At 47.0% G+C, this 14,643-nt stretch overlaps 1 protein-coding gene across 1 annotated transcript in view; it reads right to left on the minus strand.

Annotated features, from left to right (window-relative positions):
• Window positions 1-14,643, minus strand: part of LOC128790900 (kalirin-like) — a 44,895-nt gene that overhangs the window by 4,218 nt on the left and 26,034 nt on the right. Inside the window, exons 2-5 of the mRNA XM_053948088.1 lie at window positions 8,770-8,813; window positions 7,077-7,218; window positions 1,287-1,461; window positions 367-571 (exon numbers count right to left, since the gene is read on the minus strand). Of these exons, the coding sequence (XP_053804063.1) occupies window positions 367-571; window positions 1,287-1,461; window positions 7,077-7,218; window positions 8,770-8,813 (566 nt within the window). The remainder of the gene's footprint in view (window positions 1-366; window positions 572-1,286; window positions 1,462-7,076; window positions 7,219-8,769; window positions 8,814-14,643) is intronic.

Below are 14,643 nucleotides of genomic sequence, written 5' to 3' on the forward strand. Positions count from 1 at the left end.
TACTCGTGCTGGCACAGCCATGAATGGCAGGAACCCTGGGGGGACAGGCTGGTTCTGGTGACGCAGGGCTGTAAGCTGCCTCCCATTTTGCTGCTGAGACTGGTGGGAGTCAGAAGTAAACAGCTCCCAGGTGAAGTCTGGGATCTGTTATCTCTCCACTGCCCAAACCTGTGAACTTATTTGGGCTGCCTCTTTCCCTGCCATCTGCCACTCAGGGACAGAGCAGAGCAGATCTTGATTTCCTGCACACCTGGGTACAATTCAGGATGCTTCCTTCCCCTAGTTTATAGAGTTACTCCACATTTACAGCAGCACAGCAGGGTGCAGTATCTGGACCATAAGCCCCCAAGTGTGCAGTGTGTGTACCACAGTCTCGCTCCTGCCGGCGCTTCTGCGCGTGCTGCCGCGCTGCAGCCGCGATCTTCAGCTCCAGCTGCTTCCTCTTCACCGAGTCTGTCGGCATCGGGTCACTGAAGTGCGGCCGCAGCCGGCACTCCCGCTGCGCCTTGGCACCATCCGTGCTCTCATGGACAATGTCGGAGCTGGATCGGCGACAGGCAGGACTGGGGGTCTGCAAGAAAGGCAAGAAAGGGTTTGGAGCAAGGCTGAGGTCAAAGCAGCACCTGGTTTTGCAGAAAGTGGACTTCAGTTGCCAAAGGAGGGAAAAGGAAACTCATCAGTAATGGGATGGTAAATGTAGTTCTGCTACATGATGATTAAGAAATCTGTCTCTGAGTCCCTCTGTTTTGCTCAGCCCTTACAAGTTAAGGACCCCTCTCCCTTTGCTGTTGTATAGCTCTGAGTACAGCAGCTCTGAGGTGGTTGGATCATGGCTGTCAAATGACCATGAAGAAGTCAACAGCACAGCCCTGGCTGTGTGTGCTCAGTGACCTGAGTTCACCTGCAGCTGCTCTGTGAAGGTTTCAGCACTGCAGGGCCAGGAAGTCCAGTCTCCGTGCCCCACCTGCACCAGCAGCTTGCCCAAGGGGGCACTAGGAGGGAATCTGTTTGAACCCCCAGACACACTGGAAGCCATGAAGGAGTAATTCCTGAACTCCCTGCATGAAATGCAGCAGCACGTAGGCAGAGGCAAAAAACTTACTCCTGTTTTACTGAGTGTAATAAAAAAGCTTCTAATGCTTCTAACAGCACTTAATCACTCACGGGAGTTTCCCAGATTGCCATCTCCCAGCCTGCCCAGTTCCTACAATGAAGGGATCCTTCAGAGCTTCTAATAAGGGAAAAATCCTAAGCACACGCATGAGAGGGGAATTCCTCTCCCTTACATTCCCTGCAGGTGGAGTGTCACTGGATGTCTCATTGCTTGGCTTGTCCTCCCAGGTCTCTGTTGCCATGGACATCGCTGTGGGCTGCTGGCTGTCCTCCAGAGGTGAGAGATCAGCTTCCCTCAGATCACACCGCCCCTTGGAGGGGGATTTGGCAGCAGTCTCAGCATTGCAGCTGCAAGGGAAGAAGCAGACTCCATTGAACATCACGGATGCAGTTCTCCCGCCATTCCTGACAAAGATGAGACTGAGCAGAGAGCCCAGGTTCAAACAATGATCTGCAACAGTTCAGGAAAAGTGTAGGCAGGGATCGTGACTGGTCAGCATGGACAGCTGTGCTTGTGTTTCAGGGGTTCTAAGCACTGCTCAGTTAAGACATTGCAAATTGGGTAACTGCACTCATGCCAACATCAGTCTGGGTTATCAAGTCTTGGCTGTTCACAGGGCATTTTTGTGTCCATAAAACATGAGGTGCTCCACGGGGACCAGAAACAGTCCTTTCTAAGTAGGCTATATCCATATTTGCTGCTATTTAAGGAGATGCTGCCAACACAGAAACCATATTGCTCATCTGGAAGAAAATCACCTGCTATAAACCATAATACTTTGAAGGGATTAGAGGATTAAAGGAGTATTTCCTCTGCTTTTCATCTCATATGATCCCAAGCCCACTGAAGTCACTGGAAAGATACTATCTGTTTTCGGTGAACTCATGATCAGGCCTTTTGGTGCACTTGAGACCTGAAAAGACTGGCAGTGTCTGTTGCTCTCACTTGGCAGTTTTGGGATGCCCTCATTCACGGCTGCCCGGTGCTAATTAAGGGTCTGGCCTGGCTGATACAGGCAGCCTGTCCAACCCCACGTTCCCCCCTCTGTAGACAGCATCACTCTCCAGACAGACGCAGTCTGGTGCAAAACCACTGACTTGACAGAGTAGTTGACAGGCTGTTGTTTGTGATACTATTTGTGATACATTTTTTTTAACAGGCTCTCTAAGACATCTTATTTCCATGCATAATGAAGCCTGTTGGGAAGAATATAATTTTTTTTTTTTTGGGTTTACTTAATTTTTATGGACTTGGATTCCTTTAAAAAGGAAGGTTGTGAGGACTGAATATGGATGCTTGTATATACAGGAAGCCAGTGTCTGGAACATATTTCAGGTTCTGCATGTATTTTATGCTTAACAAAAATCTCCTATGAGAAAAAACTGCTTTTTCTTAAAGGCTTCACTTGTGAACTTATGCTGGTAGGTCACACTGCTAATGTGCAATTCCAACAGTGTCAACTACAAGCAAACACATGAGACAGATGGGCATTCTCCTTGCAGTGAATGACAGTTGGCTCCAATAACATACCATCAGCCAATACTAAAATGACTGAAGAGGGAACAAATCTCCCAGAACACAAACTGGCTCTCTTGTCAGGCCAGAAAAGTTGGTTTGCATCTCTTCAGCTGATGCTTTTTCATCTTCTTCCATTTATGTTTCCAGGTCCCTGCTGACACAACCAGTTAAAAAGAGTTTAGCTATGGCTACGTGACAATGGCAACAGTGCCAACAGCAGGCTCCTGGCATTTGCTTTTTGTTGTCCCACTCCAGGTCTCTACTGTCCAGCCTGTAGAAAGGGGATGCCAACATCACTGCTGGCACAGAGAAGTCTGTGGCACTTACAAGGCAGCAGTAAGAGCAGCACAGGCACACAGCAAGGCTGCAGCCCCTCCATGGTACTGGCCTGGCCTGGTCTGGCTTGAGAGATTCCTGTCTCCTTCCTCCCTCCTGTCCCCAACCATGCCTGGGGTACCCCTCCTTAAGTGTGTGTAACTGTCTGTGTGGCCACGTGATCTAAAAATCAGTCTTGAATTTATATGGGTTTAAACCCACTCCCTCATGAATTCTCAGACAGATAATTTCATTGGTGTTTCATTGAGTTTGTGTAAAGTATGAACAGATCACCTGAGCAAACCCATGGGAGGGAAGGCACAGGTTAAGGAGCAAGAAGACTCTTGAAGAGGATGTGCCACTGCTGAAAACCACCCTTTCCAAAAGCTGCTCCTGCTCAAACAGCTCCTGGTTAAATAACTCAGAAAAGAGACCATGCTGGGGCACAGAGAGGCAATGGGATGCACCCAAGGTTAGTAGCAGAGCTCATAATTGAAATATTATCTTCTTGATCACACCAGCTCCCACTATACAGAACATACTCTCATGAGAGATGCTGAGCTTTCATTTGTCATTTTCACAGTGCTTCAAGATCATCCACTTAAAACGTGGGAAGCACTCCAGAGTATTGAAGCTCCTCTAAGTGAAGCCTAAGACAGCAGCTCTCTGCTGATAGGGTCTACAAACCAGATGCCACCACTTATTGTGGTTTCCTTAGCCCAAAAGGGACATTTAAAAAAAAACTCCAGATGTGGTCTCCAGTGGGAATAAGAGCCAATATTACCCAGAGAGCTGAGCTAAGGAAACATGACTGAAGATTGAGAAAGTCAACCCACCTCATGGCTGGTCAGCTGGAGGTAAGAAAGACAGTGATGCAGAGCCCACATTGTGTGAAAGGAGGTTTCTTCTTGTCATGATTAGATCCGTCCTGCTTGATGAACTGGCCATGTGGTCTTGGGGCAAGTGCTGCTCCACACACCACTAGATCAGTGCGTGATAAGAGGGATGTGGGCAAAACAGGGAGGATACAAGCAGTTTTGTGAAACAACATCTTAGGGCTGTTCCTTTAACCTTTGCCTCTGGCTTAGGAGGAAGAGGGGACATTGCCAAGAAAACAGGATATTGCCCCTTTCTCTAGACCCCTCCTCCTGGCAGAGATCTGTGCTGCCAACAAGTTCACACCATTGCCTGCTCAAGTAAGTCAAGTCCCCTCTGCCCTCACAGAGGGGCGTAGAAGGGGGGACTCCAGCATCTTTCCTTCTGTTGGATTAAATCACTTATTGGGACAGGAGTTTGTGCCTGGGGTTGGTGTCAGTTTTTCCTGTTCTCCCCAAGAGAGGTGATGCACTTGGGCCAACACAGAGAGGACCAGTTCTTTTTCAATGTATTTTAAAACCTCTGGCCATCAACTCTGAATTTCATGGAAGTGGAGGTACTGGGGATGAGTACAACTGGAAATGCACCTGCTTTCCTTCACTGTCTCTATGGGCCTCTTCATGGTTTTATCATCGTCCAAGCCAGCAGTTCTCAGCCCTTTCCACATGTTCCTGACTCTTTCTGACTAATGGAAACATTTTTGTGCATGCCTTCCCCGCTGTCACCTGCCTTTCTGACTTGGTGTCAGTCCTCTGCTAGGGGCAGTTGATATTGTACCCACTGTCCTGTTGTCACCCCACACACAGCCCATCACTCTTTTCAGGAAGTCCTCCTTCTTAGCCATATCCTTGGCTAAATTGTGCAGACTTCTGTTGTCACCATGTCCCTCATTTCATAGACACAAACCTGAGGTATTTGCATGTCCTTATCCTGAACAATTCCCCACTTAAGCAATTTCAGAAGGTGGACTGTGTACTGAAAAGCTTACAGGATTTCTACCTAGATAGCAACACCCCTTCCCAGCCAGGGCTAAGGGGAAGTTACCCTTAACCTAAGTTAAGGGTATCTAGTGACCCATGAGGGGGCTAAAGCCATCATAATTATGAGATTGACAATCTAATCTTCACTGACAAAATATTAAGTCAATTGACTGAATCTTAAGTAATTAACAATGAATTACTATGGAGACTGCTAAATTACAGACAAAACTGCTTTGTAAAACTGACACACAGAAGCACTAGAAAGAGAAGACAATTTTAGCTATTTTACTCTGTGATGCTCCATCACAACATCTCTATCAGAGGCTTGCTGAGCTGAGTATCTGTGAAAACGGGACCAAATCCCCGGCTTTCAGCTAATTTCATTTGAGACTTAGAAAGAATGTAGCCTGGATGCCAGCAATCATAACTTAGCAACAAAATACAGACAAAAATCTCCCACCTCTGCAGTGAAAATCAGCTGAAGTAGTGAATATTCAGGGACATTATGGTCTCAGGTGAAAATGATAGAAAACTGATAAATTTCAAAACAAAGGAAACTGGAGTTTCCCAATAAGCAGTACTTTGGTGATAATAATTACCATTAATTATTGTTACTCTGAAAATAATAAGGCCAGGGTGGTTCCTTCACATATAAAACTACTTCTCTAATACTGGAACCATTGTCATTCACATTTTTAGATCAATTGTAATTTTGGTGTTAATAAAAATTGCTTCATAGATTTTAACAAATCCAACTAGGGAGACTGAACCCATTCACAGAAACAAAAACCACTGTGGATATTAAAAGCACAGAAACCACACATAAAGGCCCTGGGCAGGAAGTGTTTGCAGGCTGGGAGAGTAGTGGGAAGGAAAATCATATGCACTCCTCATTTCCTGTACTTTGCTCTGCATGCAGCTTGGGCTCCAGATAACAGTAAAATAATTGATCTGCAAAGAGACAGCTGTTCTTACACCCTTACTGCTTGTGCCATTCTGCATATTTCATTTCACATTCATGACAAAAATAGCCTAATCCATTAAAATGGTTGTATCCCATAACTTTCTCATCTACCTCTTCATTGGGTTTTCATACTGTAGAAGAAAAGCACAAGGCTGGGCTGGACAGCTGAGGGAAGCACTGAGGGCTCTGACACCACCTACTTCCCTTTGGACTATAAAGTTGCAGAATTATTTCTACTGTCACTCTGGCTTCAGCCCCACTTAAGTTCTTTCAGACAACTCTCATTCCTGTGCAGAAGTCACTATTATCTCCTCCAAAAGCAGAGTCCAGTCTCAGCCCATGCATTCCAGAAATAAAAAGACAGCATACAAGGTTGATGCCCTGGCATTTCACACACCCATCTGCGGATTGCAGAAGCAGCCAGGAACCAAGTCTAATGCAATTCTTGGCAAATCCAACCATGAAAGCCAAGTGCATGGAAACCACTCCACCAACACTTACTCCTCCTTTTCCCATCAGCCTCATCTCATGATAAGACAGTGATAACTGCTCCAAATTCGTAGCTTCTAGAACTTTGCTGATTCCTGCTGTGCCACCCTGCATAGAAAGGGATCCCCACTTCTTAGGCAGGAGGGAGGTAACAGGACTGCAGTGTCCAAAACCAGGATAGAGAAAGCAGTTGTTGTGAACATTTTACTCAGAGAAGGGGAAAAACCCTGGATGGAGAAGGAGGAAGGCTCTACAGAAGTATTTTCTCTGGCTGCCTACACAGAGATGGCAGAAGGACAGTATTTACAAGTACTTTCACTCACTGCCTGTGCAGGTCTCCAAGAGGGGGTTAAAGACTCATAGCAGCCATCTTACCCTTGTGTGCCTGTTCCCTACATTCAAGCAGCAAGTGAAAGCACAAGACTCTACATCTTTCTTCAAAGGAATCATATCAGTACTTTGGTGTCTTCTACTTTTAACAGATGCTAAAAAAAAAAAAAGACATTCTGACATTTTAATACAGAAATAAAATGGGTGGGAAACTGGGTGTCAGAACTACTAATGACTGTTGTCTTTACAGGATTAAGGTGCACAAAAAGGCAAAGTCTAGATGAAAATGCTTTTTGATGTTTAATCTCCCACAAGGTGGAATTTAAGCTGAACAGCTTTAAAGACACATCCATGTGACTATCAGAGACTCCAAGATGAAAGGCTCTGCCAGCAGCACATTTATGCTACAGGAATTAAATGTACCTATCAGGAGAAAGACCAGATCATTAACAAGGGAACTGCTTTCAGGTGACCCCACGGAGCATGTTACCTTTTCTTAATAAGTTCCAAGGCCGAACCTATGAATTCATCCTTCATTTTTTGTAGCTTAGCTCCATAGCTGGATAAGTCTGTGGCTTCTAACAGCAGCGATGAACAGCAAGAGGACTGGGCTTCAGAAGCCAGTGACTGCCCTGCAAGGTGGAGGACATCATTTAATTGTCTTGTCTCTCCTTTCTGCTGCTCATCACTGAAGATCTCCTGCCCAGCACTGTGTATTGTTCCTGTCTGTAGAGGTGATCGTGGAATAGGACTGGAGCAAATAGGGACTGGTGATGTATCTGGGATGGAGGTCTGGAAGGTTCTGTCCTTCACCTCAGAACCGCTCATCTTGAAATCATCCCATGTAGCTGGGTTTTGGGAAAAGCCAGCAGAGGTGTGGTTTTCATGAAATACATCGTCATCCTCCTCTGCTCTGACAGCAGATTCATTCACAGCTTTGGTCTCTAAAGCTTCTGGACAGATATTCTTACTGTTTTCCTCCTCCAGTGTCTGGTTTGCAGGCAGACCCTTTTTCAAGCAATCTGCTGGCCCACTGCTGCTGTCAGATGAATTTCCCTCCTTACTTCTCATTTGCTTGAACTCCTCAAAGGTGGGTATGTAGAGCCTCCCTTTGCAGCGGCCTTTCTTGCTCTGCCCCAATGTGACTTTGCCATCTGTTTCTCCACTGTACTGTTCTAGGGTCTCTGCTGTTCTGGATTTGCTCATCTCATGGCTTTCCCCAGAGTGCTGAAGGGGCAAATTCGGGGAGCTGTTCTGCCTTCGGAGCTGAAGCCTCCTCTGAGCTTCCTGCTTGATGTCTTCTGGACTGATGATCCTGTGTGCAAAGCACAGTCCCTGTCCCGCTGTGAGGCTGTGCCTGAGAGCAGTGTGTTCCACCAGAACCGTGCAGCAGTTCACAGCACAGCCGTTCCTGCTCTGCCGGCACACCTGGCTTCCAAAGCACTCCTGGGCCATCAGCTCAGGTGGGGCCACCTGTGGGCGCACTGGCTTACAGGGCTCTGCCACCTTACTGCTGTGCAGCCTCAGCTTCTCCTTCAGCTCTTTTCTGGCATCCCCGTGTAGGGCTCTTTCCTGTGCAGAAGGGAAGAGCCTCTGAGGCACTTTGGCAGAGGGAGGCAGGAGCACATCCTGTGCTGATCGAGATGTCTGTTTAGCATGGGGAGAAAGGTTCCTCAGAGAGTCTGATGCACTCTGTACTGGGGCCACATCCACACAGCCTTCTGTCCACTGACTAGTGCCTCTATAGCGAAAGATGATCTCGTTATCCAGGCTCCGGCAGTGAGAATACAGCCCACAGTCAGCAACTGCTGCCCAGTGTAGGTTTTCCACACTCCGATACATCCGGTTTTCCACAGGACTGACCAAACGTGCCTTGCCTGTGTGGCAGGCAAGAGTGTGGAAGTCCCCAGAAAAACTATGAGTGTCTAGGTTCTTTAGTGGATGCATGCTGCTAACTGAAAAATCCTTTAAGCCATGTTGTGCACAGAGCTGATTATTTTGGCAGCTCGAGATCACCCGGCAGTGTTCCTGTCTCTCATCAGCACTGATGTATGTCATAGCAAATGCACATGGAGGCTCTAGGACAGTGGCGTCTAGGGGGAGAGGAGGGAGCTGGGGTGTCGCTTAGATGCCGGTCAATGTCCACAGACCACAGACAGCAAAGTGTGCTGCTGGGCACTCACATAAGAGAGCTCTCACATGGGTGGAGTCGCCATGCGTAGAAGACCTGTGAATGGAAGGAAAGATGAGTTACTGAAGCAGCTGGGTGCTGACTCGCAGGATGCAGCAGCAGGTCTGCTTCCAGGGGATGCAGAATCCAACACCAATAGCTTGTGCAGGAGCAGAGCAGCATAACTGGGTGATGAGCTGTGGGGAAGCCTTTTCTTCTCCAGCCAAGCCAACAGTGACCTTACACTACCTGTCTGAATTTGGAGAAGTTTTTCCTACCTACCCTCAGCAACTCCCTCACAATAACATTGCTCAGCTCTAGAGACAAATGCTCAGAAGTGCTTGCTGCAGGCTCAGCTTACTCACACAGCAGCACTACGGAGACGGCAGGTTTACAAAAGATAGTGAGGTTCTTTCCCTCAAATGGGGTGGAGACAAGAGTGTATGAGTTAAGGGGGATGCTGGGGACGGGAAAGGATGACATAACTGTGGTGTCCTTGAAGACTCAAGTAACAAGGAGGAAGAAGAAGGCTGACAGGTGGTGGTTTTGTGCCTGACAGTCACATTGCAGCCCCTTATTGCTATGATTCATCCTTCACAAGGAAGATACATATGGTTTACTGATTGCATATGGTAGCCAAGCATTGCCAAGGCCTTTCCAGTGCAGAGACAAAGGTAACTTACAGACTTTCACAAATGCACCCTCCTGACTCCTTAGCCACAGGCTCAAATGATCATCCTCCCACGACAGCTCAGCAGGGGCCCCAAAAGAGAAAGCTATGCTTTTCAAGGCTCCTCCTATGAGCTGTGTTCAGCACTGAAAGGCCCAGGGAATCTAAGTGACAAAACAACATGTTCAGAGTGGAGAATTAAATCCCTAAACTCCAGTTTAGGCCAGCAGGATGAAGGCTAAATGACTAAGTCCTTGCTGGAAGTGGACAGAGCTTCCTTACACTGAATGGAGAGACTCTAGATTTCTTTTAGGGATTTAGGCCTCATAGACTTGCCAGCAGTCTCACAAGACATCAGTGTCTGCTACAGTCTAGTCCACTCCCTTCCTTGGCAATCAGAGGCAAAGGGAATGAGTGAGTGCCATACGTAAGAGGAAGATTGGGCAGGGGATATGGGGTTATCCTGAGATTCGTAAGGGCAAGATAGAGGTGGGATGGTGGGGCATGAGTCTTTAATAATAAACCAGGCAAGAACCAACCAGGTTGAACACACAGGAAGAGGTCTTGATAAAGCAATACAGAATCAGTTACAGCCCAGACTGTTTGTTCTATAGAGCAGCTGGATTCCCCACATGTGGCCAACTAGTCAGACAGCACAGCCACCTTGATCAGGAGGGGAATGAAGAGGTTTGTTACTCCCTGGAGGCTAAGACACCACAGGCACCTCGCCATGTGATGCACCAATAGACAGCTATCTGAGGGGAAGTCTGAGGTACTGTATTGCCTGGAAGACAATTTTGCTAACACGATATGAGCTTGATTCACCCCTTGCTTAGGGTGGCTCAAATTGGCATATTTTCCCTGCATTAATGAAATTATGTCTAATCTCATCCCAGAGAGGGAAGGCAGAACTGCTCCTGTAGTTCACCACTGAATGAACAACATAATTTCCATCCTTCATAACTGCTATAAATATAAATTAAAACTAGCTCTCAAAGTGTGCTGTTCCCCAAAACGTCACAGGTACTTCTCACCCGGTCTTGTCATGATGGGGCTGGAGTTCCCCCTTCTTCATGGCTCTGGAGGAGCCCACAGGTGACAGCAGAGAAACATGAGGATCAGGACTTTCTGTGCTCATAGGTTATAACATAATCTGTCAAGAAAGAAAGAATTATATGATGTGAAAGCCAGTCACTAGGAGAGAGCATGACTCCTGGTAGTGCTGGAGGGCTCCTGTGAGAAAGCGTTGTTAATAAAGGATGCCATGCCCTGTCAGGTTGGTCTGTGATCAGGTTACAGCCACAGGACTAAAAGCCACCATGTGCTTTTGGCATTATGCTTTCAGAACAAGAAGAAAGAGAAAACAACCCTTGCTGCAGTGAGAGCAGAGACTAAAGCTGCCCCTGCCCAAAGCAGGGAGTTACACAGAGTAAGGCCTGAAGAGAAAGCAAGGCCCATGTGAGGCAGGATCCTGGGCTGGACGCTGGCTTGGCAGGCTCTGCATGTGTGCATGTGACAGCAAGGGGGCCAGAGGAGAAAGTGCACAGGCAGGGGCAGAAGCAGTCAGGAGAAGAGCAAGGAAGCAGAGACAGAGAAACAACAGGGTGGGATCTGTCTGTGAGTGCTCCATTCACCAAGAGATGGGCAGCACTGAGAAGACAATTGATTTTTGCCCTCATAATTCCCTTCAGGTGAAAGTTCACTGTCAGGGCTCATACAGCCGACCCTTCTATGGGCTGCAGGTCAGCTACGGTGATGCCAGGCGTGAGAGGTCAGGGGCCACTCTGTCCCTGACTGCTCAAGTGCACAGCACAGGCCATGCAGGGGGGTTTACACCCCTCCATTTCTCAGGGGAATGTCTCAAACCCTCCAGCAGGTGAAGGTACCCCTCTGCACTGCAGAACAGCACAAGCCCATTTCCCCAGCAGCCACAGAAGGTATCAGTGCTCTCAAGTACTGCCAGGCAGCAGGAACCTGCTGCTGCTTTGTCAGGGCAGGATTTTCCAGGAAATGTGCATGAAACAGCAAAAGTAATTTTCAGGGAAGGAGCAGCTGGAAGAAACCTCCTGTGGGCACAGTGGGGCAGGTAGAGTGAGGGATAGAGTGGGAGCCAGAGGCAGGTTTGCAGAGGAGAGGAGCCAGAGAAGACAGAGCTGGCTGTGAGACAGCAGGGAACAGAGACTTTCCAGAGGAGGCTGTGCAAAGTTTGCTGACATGTAGGCAAGAACCAAAATTTACTGTATTAAGTGCAGAAAGATGGGAATTTTGTTCCCAAATAATTTATTTTAATATTTGTCACCCATCGGGGGTGAATTTTCTTTCTCTGAACAGTGAGGTTTTTTGTTTAAACACTTCTAACACAGGAAGTCCCTCTGATACTTCCAGGAGAACTAAGAGCAAAGGTGCACATGGATGTAGCTCACAGGTGGGTAAGCAAAGGGGTCTTGTGCCCTGGCTGGAGTGAGAGGGAGTCTCAGAAATCTGTGGGTTCTGTTCCCCCAAACACCTGCAGGGCAGCTGTGGAGATCTTGTAACAGCCAGCTCAGGCAGCAGCACCTTTGTTCCCTGTTACTCCACTCTTGGAAGGACCATCTCTTTCCAGCTGAACTCTTGTGATCTTGTCAGTTCCTCCATGTCACTGCCCTGAGGGCTGTGCACAGCATGTCAGGCAGCTAAGCTTAATTTCACTGAGCACCCAAGGCAGCTGCTGCCCGAGTCATGACCTGGACAGAGGACTGGCTGAGGCACAGCCTCCTTCCCCTGCTACTCAGGGATGCTTGTAGCAGGAGAAAAGCAGTGGTCTCTCTAAAACACCAGGTAATTTGTCCCTGGCTTGTAACCAAGAAACACTGAGTTTTTCTCCCTCCTTCCCCTGTTCTTGTGCTCCATGGCACACCGCAACTGCATCATAGTTTCAGCTCAGATGGCTGCATTTGTCAGGTCATTGACACCCCATGATATAAAACATGTGCCTAAACACTCAGCTCCCAAGTAACATGGCCACAAGCCTGTTGTAGGCAGTATGCTGGAGGAGAGCACAAGATGGAGACAGGAAAAAAAAAAACCCAAAACAAGTTAATATGCTTCTGGTTGATAAGCTAGAGATGACCTCTGAGCACATACTTGCAGGCCCATGGCACATAAAAGAGTATTTAGCTGCAGTCTTATATGGTCACCAACAAAGAAACATTGGGAACCACAGCAAACTTGAAAGTTTGTCCTCCCACCACCTCAGAGCTGTAAGTGCATGCTATAGCTACAGCAGGTGATTCCAGGTATTGACTAGCAAAACCCAATGAAGTGTGAGGGGAGTGAGGGAGGGGGGTAGTGAGGGAAGGAAGGAAGGGAAATGCTAATTCTTTACATGGGGACCCAACTCTGGATCCTAATTTACCCTCTCCTAAAGGTGCACAGCAGCCCTAATGTATCCTCTGCTCTCCTCCAGTTAGACCAAGCAATGCTCTCTGTGGATTGAGGCTACGTGCCTTCGTTTACTCCCCTGGGTACTTCAGGCAATCCTGTCCACATTTACCCAAAGTTCAGGCTTTATTCTAGACCAGCAATCCTCCAGGCCAATGGTCACTTATTCCAAACCAAATAGCAAAGCAGAGTTTAGTGTTGGCTGCTGCTGCAGCACATCAGTGCTCCTCAATCACATTGTCTGTGAAACATTTTCCTGTTCCCTGGCTCAAGGACTGAAAAGTTTCTAGTAGTTATGAGCCTCATGCCTTAAGTGAGTATAAGACTAAAGGGACAGCTTATTTTCTATGTGATTCTGTTTAATCAACTTCTCCACTACTCTGATAAGTGCCTGCTTGGAGACTTGCCATTAACCTTAATTTTCCTGTAAAATCCCCCCCAAGAACTTATTTCTAAAGGATTAAAGCTTGAAGGATAAATTATTTCTTCCCAAACACATCAGAACTGTTCTGCCTGGCTGACCTTCCCAGCAAAGCACGAGACGAAGTGTCAGGAGGATGAAGCAGGCACGCACAGGGTAAGTAGCTCATTGCTGATAAAAAACACTGTGGAGAAGACCAGACATGTTCAAGGACTCCAGGAATACCAGGACAAGGGATCACACAGCCTCACATGGCCTCAGGAAGAGAGGCCACCAAATCTGGCAGGGCTGAGTAGGTTTACTCAGTACGGCTGGTGGAGCTTTGCAGAGGTCACTGCAGCAAGATTTACTCTACAGACTTCTCAAACATGGACATTTGTTCCATGAAATTGTGGAGAGCAGCCTGCTATTGTCTAGCATCTCCTGCTTGATCAGAGACATCAAGTGAGACTGGTACATTTTCCACTTTCCACATTTACAACATTTCAGTCACAAGCAAATGAGCTTCCAAGTCATGGCCATCACAGCAAACTCCTGCTTCCAAGGGAGGGGAATAACTGCAGATCCTTACTCCATCTTGAAATAAGAGATTACACTAACCTTTGGGTTTTATTCTAATGTCTCTGCACTAGGTTTTGCAAATTGCAGCACTGAACAGAGGTTGGTTTATTCTGGACTACAATCACCCTTTTATTTCAGAGATCCAGCCAGCTAGAGGGATGTGAACAGCACATTTCAAAGAGCTATATAAGGGATTTTAGCAAGCTGTTTTACTGCTCTGAGTTTTGTGCTATCTGATACAGCAAACCTCATGGTCACAGCATGATCTGCTTATTGATACGTCATGCCCATCACTTCAGCTGCCTAGCAGAACACCAGCAGTCTCAAGGGAAAGAATGCCAGATGTTTTATTTTTTTTGTATTAAAGGTTAACAAGAAAAAGAAAGGTGTATTTGCTTGGCTGTATTTGCTTTCTTAGCTGTTCTCTTAACCAGTGCTGTGCTGCAGAAACTGGTTGATGAATATAAGGTCACTGTAGTTAAATTTCTTGGGTTTTTTTTTTGTCTGTTGTAGCAGCTGAAACAGGAACACAGCTTATATAGTGTCTGTTAATTGCAGCAGGAGAGGTACAGCCATAGCAGTTCTCTGAACCAGTACAATTTCCTGGGTTTCTTTCTCCTTCCTAGGGTAAACAGCTAACCATAACTTTGCCTGAGTTTACAGTATTATCACTGCTTTCATTGTCCTCTGTATGGCATAAATCAGGATTGCTAATAAGAGGAACAACTGCCAGATTTATTTCAAAACCAGGTAATAATGGGAAAACAATAACCTTTATAGTCTGCTCACTGATTTATAATCCCTCTGTTCTCACC

Source organism: Vidua chalybeata, chromosome 7 (genome assembly GCF_026979565.1).
Source record: "Vidua chalybeata isolate OUT-0048 chromosome 7, bVidCha1 merged haplotype, whole genome shotgun sequence".
Classification (NCBI taxonomy): domain Eukaryota; kingdom Metazoa; phylum Chordata; class Aves; order Passeriformes; family Viduidae; genus Vidua; species Vidua chalybeata.